The sequence below is a fragment of the Notamacropus eugenii genome, chromosome 5 (assembly GCF_028372415.1).
Source record: "Notamacropus eugenii isolate mMacEug1 chromosome 5, mMacEug1.pri_v2, whole genome shotgun sequence".
Lineage (NCBI taxonomy): Eukaryota > Metazoa > Chordata > Mammalia > Diprotodontia > Macropodidae > Notamacropus > Notamacropus eugenii.
In genome coordinates, this window is record NC_092876.1 from 154145091 (window position 1) to 154157363 (window position 12273).

Sequence of the window (12273 nt, forward strand, 5' to 3'; positions counted from 1 at the left end):
TCCAGTCATCCTGATGAATATCTGGTCACTGGATTCAGATGGCCCTGGAGGAGGAGTGAAGCTGGTGACTTGCTCAGCCCTCCTTCACTCAAAACAAAGTCAAGTGCAAGTCATGTCATTATTTCTCTGATGGTGTGGTCTTCTTTGGCAACAAAGGACGAACACACACTCTTGATAATGTGTGTTTTGGTATTGTTTTGGTAATGTTTTGGTATTAACAGCTGACAGGGTAGGTTCCAATCACTAGACACTTGATACTGCTAACAAATGGTAAAGCTCCCCTTCCCCCCATTCAACAATGTAACAAAGCTGATTTAATTAAGCACAGGACAGCTAGGTGGCAGAGTAGAGAAGAATGCTGGGCCCAGAGTCAGAAAGATTCCTCTTCCTGAATTCAAATCCAGTATCAGACACTTACTAGCTGTGTGATCTGGGAAAGTCACTTAAGCATGTTTGCCTCAGTTTCCTCTTCTGTAAAGTGAGCTGGAGAAGGAAATGGCAAACCACTCCAGTATTTTTGCAAGAAAATCCTAAATGGGTTCATGAAGAGTTGAACACAACTACCCAACAACAAAAACCATACTAAACCTCCAAAACTGCAGAGGCAAGCAGGAGTGTCAGGTTTGGTCAGGAAGACCTAAATTCCTATGGGCCTCTGACATGTTCTAGCTTTGTAACCCTGGGTAAATCACTTAACCTCTATATACGTCAGGGAGCACCCTAGGATCCATCTATGAAGTCACAGGCCAGTCTCCCTTTCCATTGACAGAGGGAGGTTCCACACAAGAAGGTTCTCATACTCATCATGACGGATTGCTCACCTATTTGGGAATTTAAAATAAAACATAAATGGACATACAGATGGATGTACAAACATACACGCACACACACACACGCACACACATTGCAGTGATTTAACTGCAAGGCCATCAACCAAATTCGCTTTCAATTCAAAGCTCTCGACCTGTCATTTAAATTCTGGAATGTCTTTATTAACAAACCTGCGACAGACATTGGAAGCCTAGAATCTGCCAAAATGAGGTATTCACTAACGTAAGTGTGAAGAAATTCCAAGGCACCAAAAGGACAGATTGGGGAAATCAAACTGTAGGCTGTCACAGAAGGTATAATGACATTCGTCCCAGCTTTCTTGGTGCTGCGTTGCTGTGCACAGCAAGTCCTCAGGGAACATGAACAGCAATGCTATGTGTTACAAGTGACAGCACCCAGAACTGGATAGGTGGCTAAGGGATGAGTACAGAAGCTTAAAGAACAGAACAAAACCAAAACACCAGAACTGGATTTAAAAATTCAAATGCTAGCTATACCTAAGAAATCCAAATGGCTTTAAATATTACTAACTGTTAAAAACAACGAAGGTGAGTTTAAGCGTAAAGTATATATTTATACCACATAAACAAATGAAAAGGTATTACATAAGGAAAAACAACGTAACAGTATAGTAGGTACCTAACATACTGGCATGCTCTTACATCTAAAACAAAATGTAACATTTTTACTATATATATATATTTTTGACAAGTGTTCATTTAATTCTCTAATATAAAACATTTAAAATGTGGAGAGTACTTTTTCAAGATACAGAAAAGTTTCGCTTAGATAGGCACACCCACTATTCTTATAAAAACATGCTTACAAAGTGAAATTCATCTGAATACTCATTTCCAAGATGTGCAAAAGCTATGTAACTGTTAATCATACTGAAACTGTCTCCCCCTTTTGCATTGCTTAAGCTCCAACACTGATTGGTATGATTTTTTTTTGTCATATAATTAATTTACTGATATTTCCCAGTTTGCCTGCCAGAGTTCCATATACAATGCAGACATTTAATGCTGAACATGTATTTAAGACCACTCAATTCTCTGATTAAAATATCATTGCTTTAATCAATCAAGTTTTCTTTAAAAAGGTACTTATGCTTTTATTTTTAAAAATCTACTTCATCAACATTTTCTTTTGACGATCAGAAAAGCCAAAGTAATTTGGACCATCAAGTGGACAAACAGCTTGGAAGAATTTTTCTGCCTGTTTGAAAAGAATATGAGTGTTAAAAGGTTGATAAGCCTAAGGATTACAAAATTGGTTTAGTATTAAAAACAATTCAACCCAGTTAAGGTCAGAACCCATATCAATGCTATCCCCAATCTACCAATAAAAAGTTTTAAGCAGTTTTAAAAAACTATATAGGAAAAATAAAATATTAAAAGTAACATCATGGATGTGACTTGACAGAAGCCTCTAAGCACACTAGACATCTGACATTGCATACAGTGATGTGTGCTGAGAAGCTACAACATTAAGGTCTAAATTGGCAAGTTAAAGTAGAAGGGAAATTATAAAATCTAGATATTCTTGTTTTGTGATTTTACATCAAATTACTTAAATGACTTTAAATTTTGGAATAATATTCTTTTAACTGACCAAGTGGCGAGACAGTGAAGTCTTTATGGAAGGGAAGAAAAAAAAACAACACTAAAATCTCTATCAAGGTCCCACTGACACTACAAGACCCCCAGTTTACGTGCTACTACTGAAGAGGGAAACATTAATTTGTGACATTGGCAGAATAGAATTTTAGTTCTCCTTCGGAGTAGCTTTGATCTTCTGCACATTAAAAAAAAACATGCTGTACCATCTACATATTATATTGTGCATTCTAAATAGTTTTCTATTGTTCTAAAAGATTAGCACACTTACACAGTGCATTTTCCCCATACTCAATTTCTCCACTGCTTTTTTGCTTAATAAAAATTCCTAAAATCAACTACTATGAACCATCAACCTGGAAATCATTATATACAACACAGTGACTGAGTTTTTGGAGCACTGACATTTTCTAATATAAAACTTCTTGCTTTCACTTTTGCACTCCTATAAGTCCAAGGGCCAAACTACTCCGAATGCATAATTAGGAAAAAAAATACATATCCTTTGAGCCAAGACTTTTCAAACCAAGTTTCAGCTAGGAATTTTTTTCTTTAATGGTTAAGTTATAAAACCCTTGAAAATAAGGGCTTATCATGGAAACATTGACAGACCCTTAATTATAGAGGTGCTAGTTGTTATCTCTATAAATGATACACAAAAAATTACTTCATAGCTTATACTGAAGAGTTGATTCATTGCTCACTTTGTTCATTTAAAAAAAAATACTCTTTGGAACTGTCATTACTCTCACAGATAATGTAGCCTAACATCTCTTCCTGTTAAAATAAAGATAAAATCATCTCTTTCTCGCTATCGCTGTGATCAATTCATCTATCGAAATGCACTGAATTAATTACCTGATCCCCTTGCCAGTTAACACATAGCCTTATAGTCTTCTACATTCTATCTAGGGCAAATTTTCCAGCACAGAGGTTCTCGCATTTTGTTAGGACAGTCTGGTAAGTATTGTGAGGTGGGACCTTTTATAGCCCAAACCTTAAGACTCCCCCAGAGCTCAGCTCTTGGTATGTTGTAGGTAATTTGTTTGTTGAATTAAATGCACGAGATTTTCTTTCTAGCATTGTATTCTAAGATGAGTAAGAAAAAATATTCAATAAAGCCTTCTTCTGCTGTGAATGTTATTTTCCTTACTGATTTCACCAAGATTTTGAAGAGCCCATGTGGGCTGGATCTTAAAGTGGGGAAAAAAGCATTCTTTTTGTTCATCCCTCTCAAACTGATCAGATCAAATTTGTTTCATGCCCACAGAGTACAGGGTGCTGATGTAGGACATCCCCCTGTCTGGAACATCCCCCTCCCCCTGCTACATAACTTTGGACTGCCCCCAAACGGATTTAAACTATACTTTTTAGCAATAGGCATGAAAAATAAGCCACTGGTCGTGTATTCTAAATGGATACATTCAAAACTACCTTTTAAAAAATAAATTGAAAAGTTAAAGGGAAAACATATAAAACTATATATTCATCTATCAGTCTAACATAAACATATTGTAAGTATATATAATATATATGTATAAAAAAGGGGCAGACAATCAAGATTTAAATAAGACTATGAAACCAGGAAATGTAGATTTCACCATAAAGAAAGCTACAATAACCCTCCCAAACTATAACTACTATGTTCACTAATATGATAAATCGTCTCATTTCTGACAGACAAAAATTAGGCTAGAGTATGTGGCAATAATTCATGTGTTTCTACATTGTCCCATGCCTTTTAATACCTTAACACAGAATCCAGGGCGCTATGTGACTTATGACAGAGCTAATAGAGGAAAACACTCAATATCCGACAAAATGCTCACTCTTGGTTTGAGCTGTACCCTCCTCCATGTCAGCGTTGAGTTCTTTTGATCAGATACATCGTTTTTGGCTTGTCAGACCAGTAAGTCATGTTTTTCCACTTGCCACAGGCAGCTGAAGAGACAACTACTTGAATAAACTACAAGCTGTGACATGTAGCATTTAACTCACAAGTCAGAGCACTTAGCTAAAATGATAGGTGAACACATAATTGGGCAAAAGGAATGGTATTCATCAGCCAAACAGGCTCATTTCCCCCAACCCCCCAAATGAACAGTAGTTGCAACAGCTATAGAAATAAAGATCACAACAAAAGTTGTCGATTCTTCAGAGCCAACTGTAAAAGAGGTCAGCGATACATAACAGCAGCAACGGGCAAGGAAGAGCAAAACATTGGGATGAAAGAATCTTGCTGGATGTTGGTTCAGCTCTAAGTAAGCCAAAAGTCTGCCACAGCGGCTTATTTGGAAAATTAAGATGCAAACGTCTCATTTCTTTAGATCCTTCACAGATGTAGAATTCAGTCTCCCTGAGGCTTCTATAACCATGTGAGAAAGCTCTCTTTATCTAGCTTGGTGGCAGCCAGAACAGATTCCATGTCATTAAGGATGTCAGAACTCAAAGCTTCTTGAAGACTTGGCATCAGTTCTTCCCCTTCTATGTTCATTCCATCTCCTTCCAGTGTCCCAAGGTCCACGTTTGTCCCTGGAATGGCTTCAAGGTAGTCTGGGAAACGGTTTTGCTGTGAGGGTATATTGCTTTGGCTGATACTATCACCTGGTTGGGACAAAAAACCAAAGAGGTATTCACGTTATATCAAAAAGGTAATTACATCAAGGCGATATGTTTATCAAACAACTTCAAACAAACACATGCAAAACGCAGCTCTAAATTTACCTTCCAATCTGGGTGTTCTAAATTTGTTAAAAGGCTATTGAAATATAATACACTCTCTTACCCAATGGAAATCATTAATTAAAACCAAAATCTATGAGTAATCCCTGGAGTTCATTTTAGATTTTATAGACATTCAACCAACAAATATTTACTGAATGCCTAATATTTGCTAGGCACCAGCAGGAGGAAGGGGGAAGGAAGAGTAACAGAAAATAAAAAAAGAATGCAAGTTCTCTAAAACCTTATAATGTAGCAGGAGAGACAGGCCATTCACATATATGCACAGAACATTTACGTAATAATACAAGAAACCAAGACGGTTAAGTGTCAAAATTAGTGATAGAGAAAGCAAGTGCTAAAAAATAGAAAAGGTTAGAAAGAAGCATGTAGGCTAGAGTTACCAAGGAAGCTCTGCAGAGAAGGCAGGACCAAGTTAGAACTCTCAACAGCATTTGAATCAGTAGAGATAAGAGGGAAAGTCATTCCATGTGCAGAAGACCAGCATGAAGAAAGTCCTGGAATCAGGACTAAAGCAAACTTTAGAGACAACATCATCCACCAAACTTTCAATTGGCAGAATTGACTAGCTTGAGTTTTAGCTTTTCTCTTCATTGGTGTCTACGTTCTGTCAAAGATGCCAATAAAAAGTTAGTGACAGGACCACCAGGTGAGCCATAGAAAGGCATTTTCCAGGTACTGTACTAGGCACCAGGCACATAAAAACCAGAAAAGCAATGATCCAATAAGTCACCTACGGAAAAACAAGATACCTAACTGAGGAGCTTCTTTTTCTTCCATGCTGGGAAGCAGGTGCTTTTTTTCTTTTCTCTTTAAATGCTTCTGCAATTGTTAACTCTTCTAAGAAGCTGTAATCCCTGAATCCTAGCGACTCCAATCTGTTTTACCAGATCCCCAACACCCAATATTCTGACCAACTATCAAAGAAGGTAAGAAGAAAGGCCTTATATAACTCATTATAGCTGATATCTTATTTACAATTTTTTCTCTTTTCAAGGATCAGTTCAAGTCTCATGTCCTATGAGAGTTCTTCCCTCATTTTCCTAGTTATTAGTGCCCTTCCCCCAAAATTACCATGTATTTATTTTGAATTTACTTTTCTGTGCTCTAGACATTTCCCTTGTAGGGGCAGCGATAACTTTTTAGTTTTTGTATACCTGGTGCCCAATACAGTTAAGACTGAATAGACACAAGATGACACAAGATCTCACACACACACACACACACACACACACACACACACACACACACTTAAAGGCAGCACTACTGTATAACCACAAAACCAACCTGTATCCATTTCATCAACACTGTTCAGGAAGTCATCTGGAGTTCTGGGTACACTATAGCTGCTCATGCTCAGGCCACTGTCTGTACTCTCATCTCGGGAATGGTAGGTGCCACTGTAAACAAGAAGGGCAGAAAATTAATGTAGGATAACTGAGATATGCTCTAAAACAGAAACAAGCCTACTGAGCCTGCATCAACATCATTCTGAAAGAGGATTAGAGGAAAACTCTGCTTAGCAACTTTGGAAATATGTATCCTTCAGACTCCAGACATAACCAGTGGGTGGTGAAGTGAGATAGATAAAGGATCCTAATTGAAGCTGCTGACAAAATGAAACCCACAATGTCCACACTCCTCCCCTCCCTCCACCCCCAATCCTGGTCCTCTTGGCCAAGCTTTGGGTCCCTGGTCAGGAGAAAAAGAGTTATTATTTTTTTACATTCATATATGTCATACTAATCAGTCTTTGCACACAGATCATTCAATTAAGTTTCCCAGTCACCTGATCAGGCCTTCAAGAAGCACAATTTCTGCAGGCAAAGAAAATCTGAGAGGCCTGGGGGAAGAGGAGACACAGTAGCACAGACAAGCAAGTGCTCCAGGCCTGTACCAGGCTTATGCTAAGTGCTCAAGGCCTCTTAATAAAGAGCCACCATTCCTTCTTGGAGGAGGCTGAAACCTGAGTCACTCACACTACCTCAGAGGGAAACGATAAGTTGTACAGCTTAATGTTATTCCATCTTTTGGTTTTAAACAGAATAGAGAAGCTTCAAAATGTAGATTGGAAAAATCCCTCAGTGAATATTCCTTTAAGTAAAAGTACAGGCAAGGAAAGAGGTTTTCCTTTAGGCTAAATTTAAAAGCTTTGAAAAAATACACAAAGGTACAGTAAACAAACAGAAGATCACTACTTCTATAAATAGTGCTATTAAAGTAAATAAGCAGCAACTAAGACTGTTTGACTGCCTATAGAAGCTGTGTCTGAAAAAGTTTAATTGTCAATCTTAGAATGTGCTATAGAAAAAATCTATAGACCAAAGATAATAGATATTGCTTTTAACTGTCTCTGAAGAAGAATACAGAACCCCTATCTTTCTTATAACTGAATGGATGACTAGCTATTCAACTTAGAAGAGCAAACACACACACACACACACACGCACGCACGCACATGCACACACACACTTCAGACTTTTCTCTCAAGAATCTAACTTGAAGCACTACTCAGAAGAAAAGCACAGTTCTGGAATATTTTCTGCAGTCATTCACTAAATTATGCTCATTTTTTAAGACTCTTTGTCCTCTGGTCTCTGAATGGAGACTTTCCTCTTACAAACAACGAAAGAGTTAAGATACAGATAAGTTAAGTCTTATGGAAAAGCTTTTTCTTTGCCAAATTTCAGTAACATTCACGTTCTCAAACAGATCCAGTGAAAGAAAATGAACCCTTGAGCTCAGCTATACATAAAATGAAGCAGTTTGGGTTAAGTGTTTAAAGACTGTCTAGCCTAATGTTTTGTCAATATGCATTCTTTTGAAAAAAGCTTATTCCAAATATTGTAAAAGAATGCTCAGAATTCTTATGCTTATAGTTCAGAATTAGAAATGAAGTTCTTTGAACTTGCTGTCATCTCCACAAAATTTTTCCACTTTCCCCACTGCCCCGCCTCCAGTTTTCTACTTCTTGTTGGTGCAATGGACTGAATGACACTTTTAAAAAAATATTCTTTATCTTGAAGTTTTTAATTTATTGTTACCAAGAAAAAACCAACCACTTCCTACTGCCAGGTATCAAGGTTTCAACCTCTGGCTCTTCACATTCTTCACCCTCTCACTGTCCACATCCAGCCCACTGGTATTTCTTGTCAATTTTACTTTTACAATATCCATTTTTCTCTGTGCTCTCCATTCCCACTGCCAGATTCTGATCCTCATCACCTTTCACCTAATGTGACAGCTTCCTGCTGCTCTCCCTGCAGTCAGTCTTGTCCATCTTGAATGCATCCTTCAAACAGCTACCAAAATACTCTTCCCATTGCATAGCTCTGAGCACAGCACTCTCAAGCTCAGAAAACCTTAAATCTCTCTACTGCCTACATAAAAAATACAAATTCCTCAGCTTGTCATATCATGCCTTCTGATCTCACTCCAATAGACAGAGACCTGTACAACCTTATCTGAAATGACTTCCCTCACATAGTCTTTGTACATTTGAGTCAAGTTGGATTATTAGCTATTTCCCTTATCCCATCATGTACTTTTCCTTCTCTGTGCATTCTAACATTCCATTCTGCAATACACTCAAACATCATCAGTAACCCAGGCTCTCTCTACCTCTTCCTCCCTCTCAAATATGTCCTCCGCCCTCCTTAAAACTTATGCTGTCCCCCTCAACCATCTCCTCAGATAATATGCATGACACCTAGGGATTCATGGCACCATCTAACATACAGCTCAGAGAACTGTCTAAACCAATCTCTTACCACTTTGCTACTTCCCGCTCAAGATGATTAGTAACTTATCACTGAGTACCCACCTCTCTCTTTGGCCCTTTTCTTCACTCAGAACTTGGGCAGGACCCACTTCAGGTAGTCTATTTCTTTATTTCATATATATACACAATTAGTAACAGAACTGGCATTCAAATCCATATCTCTCCTCACTCTAATGCCCTGCTCTTTTCTACTATACCATAATGCTTTTCTCTGAGGATCTTCCCAGCTATAATGATTCAAATTCATGACTTTATAAATTCTGGAATGTAAACTGTCAAGGTGAGAATAACCTGCAGATAAGGCTCTTATAATGTCCCTTTTTGTTATTAGAGATATGAAGAATGTGGAAACTTAAATTTTGGTGGGTAACATAAATTAGTTGACTTGGTTCTAGAAATAAACTCCTTTTTATAGTAATTAAATGGTTGCTCTGTTCTGATAAATTAATTGACTAGATTACACCTAGAGCTTTTGAGTCAAGTTGGATTATTAGCTATCTCCCTTATCCTTTTCCTCCTCCATGCATTCAAACATCCCATTCTGCAATGCACTGAAACATCATCAGTTACTCAGGCTCTCTCTTCCTCCCTCCCAAATATGTCCTACCCCACTAAGTCTGATATCCCAGATAATTTTCAAAAGAAATGGAAAATCCATAAAATCACACTGGGAATTTGCCATTTTTCTTGGAATGGAAATGAAGCTTTTTCATTATACAACTATTACCTTCTATTTGGTTAAGGTTTTCGCATCCCAATAACCCTAAGGTTCAAATTAGGAATACTTTTTTATGGTCAATACACTAAAGAAACTGGCAAGAATGTAAACTTCTCTGGTAATAGGCAAGATGTTAAATTAGAAGTGGTAGGTTTGATTTTTCCTTGCTTTTATATATGAGGTGAGGAGAATATAAAAAAAAAAAAACCAAGCCTAAATGAAAATATCATTTACACAGAAGCATATACATTTCACATCTGTGATAAAAGCACAGGAAATGAATAATTCAATTAAATTAACTAATGAAAAGAGCAAAGATAGATAATGCTGTTGCACTGAAAATTCCTTGAATAATTTTCAGGCAATTTATGTTTTTTAGATGAAGTGAATTATCTTGTACTAAGGTAAGAGGTGATAGAATTCCACGTTATCCTTAGGAAAGCAAAACAAGTCTCTAAACATTTTTTTTTAAACCCTCTGGTTGTTTAAATCTATGTATAAGAAAAATCAAGACCATAAAGAACAGATTATATGATTAAGTGCCAGAAATATTTCCTTAAGACCAAATAGCTATCTGAAACTCCAAAGATGTTTTTAAACCTAAAAGAGTGAATCGATTCTAGTCAAATCTTGATTTAAAATGCCCTTCTAGGCAAAGAACATGACCTGTTTCAGCTTGCAGTCTAATTCCAAAAGAGTACTATGTACCAGCACTTATGTAATCTGTCCGAAACATTAGATTTGTGGTAACTAAGCAAAAAAAAAACCAAAACTATCCTTAAGCTAAGGGATTTCCAAGTCCTGCCATTAGTCTTAATGCATTTTGAAAAAAGCAGATTCTTACATTTTCTCTCCTTGAACTACAATCCTTAGAGGATATGATCATGTGTACAGTTAATGCAATGAAAGCTGAAAGGCTGAACAAATCTGTAAAAAATACCAGCAAATGAACCTCAAAATTCAGCCCTACCTATGTTTTGGATGCAGTTCATTTGATCACTTAGAAAGGCATTCACATGTCCTTTCATGATTCTGTAATTTTAAATAACTGTTAGTCAACAGATTAGGCACAGGCAAACATGTTCTGACTCTGAACAAGAATCCGCTCTGCAAGTCTGAACAGTTTACTTCCTCTCGCAGGAGACAGCTTTTAATCCTCAACTTCTACTGGACTTGCCATTTATGGAGAGATTCATTTACAGCTGTGGCTTTTGGCACACACAGATGTTCAAAATAGACTATTACAAGCATTCAGCAGAATGATCTTAAAACCATGAGTTTTTCCTAATTTTTGCAAGTGATGACTCCTACAAACCTGTTGAGAAAGGGATCAGAACTATTTGTAGTCATTGTTCTCAGTTCCTGATTCATTCCAGGAGAGGATACTGGATTCTGAGTTCCACCATCTTGTTCCATTGTTGGTAACTGGCTCCGGAGAGCTATTTCCTACAGAAGCAAGAACAAAATACCAGTCCACTGATCAATAAATACATTTATAAGAAAGATTAAAAAACAAATATCACTCCTTCATCCTGCCCCACTCCACAAGAATCAATGAATAAGAATAAATGTGTATATAAAGACAAGGCATATTTTATAATTGAAAGCAGAAATAAACCATTCCAAGTCAGAAGAAACAATTTCTCTAAACCAAGTTAATAAGCTTTAATTTAAATCAATGTTTAGATTGTATTCTTGAGGACACGGACTGTGTTATTTTTCATTTTTCTATATTTATTCCAGTAGAATGTAAGCTTCTGAAGAACAGAGACTATTTGTTTTAACTTTTGGATAACCAGAACCTATTATAATGTCTGACGCATGAATCAATTAATATTTGTTGAAATAAAATGAATAAAATAAAAGCTTATCTATCTGAATCATGTACACACACACGAGTACAAACACACACACACCAAAACACGGGATTCTTGTTACCTACGCAGACCAAATTCTTAAATGGGCTAGAAGACAGTGTGGTACAATAGATAGAGAGCTGGCATTGGAGCCAAGAAGACTTGAGTTCAAATCCCACATCTGATAGGTATTAGCTATCTGATTCTTGGCAAATCATTTGAAGTTATTAAATCTTTAAGCAACAACACTTACATAACTCTTAGGTGCCAGACTCTGGGCTAAGTATTTCAGAAATATTTTCTTGTTTGACCTTCATAACAACCTTGTGAGGTACGCGATGTTATTATCCTCATTTTACAGATAAGGAAACTGAGGCAAATGGGGGTTAAGTGACTTAGAGTCACACAGCTACTAAGCATCTGAGATTGAATTTGAACTTAAGTCTTCTGGACTCCAGGCCAGTACTCTATGCACTGAGCTGCCCATCTCCCATTTCAACATAAGAAATAATTTAAAAATCAACTATTCATTTTACTTCCCAGTCATCTGTTGGTTCTTAAAAAGTTTTAAAATATTTTCATATTTCCTTACAGAGAAATCATGGAGCATATTTTCCCCTTTCAACAACGAACACTGAACAAACAATGCTAATCCACAACTGTTTTATTTTGCCCTTCCTGAATTTGATATGAAATTCTTCTTTTGGCATTTGGAGGACCAGTATG

General features: G+C 36.9%; 1 protein-coding gene across 12 annotated transcripts in view; it reads right to left on the reverse strand.

The window, feature by feature from the left end:
- Nucleotides 1-1380: 1380 nt before the first annotated feature.
- Nucleotides 1381-12273, reverse strand: part of YAP1 (Yes1 associated transcriptional regulator) — a 148950-nt gene continuing 138057 nt past the window's right edge. For all 12 annotated transcript variants that reach the window (XM_072611261.1, XM_072611270.1, XM_072611268.1 and 9 more), the window contains 3 exons: nt 11007-11137; nt 6480-6592; nt 1381-5054 (listed from right to left, as the gene is read on the reverse strand). In XM_072611261.1, the coding sequence (XP_072467362.1) occupies nt 4816-5054; nt 6480-6592; nt 11007-11137 (483 nt within the window). In that variant the 3' untranslated portion in view covers nt 1381-4815. The remainder of the gene's footprint in view (nt 5055-6479; nt 6593-11006; nt 11138-12273) is intronic.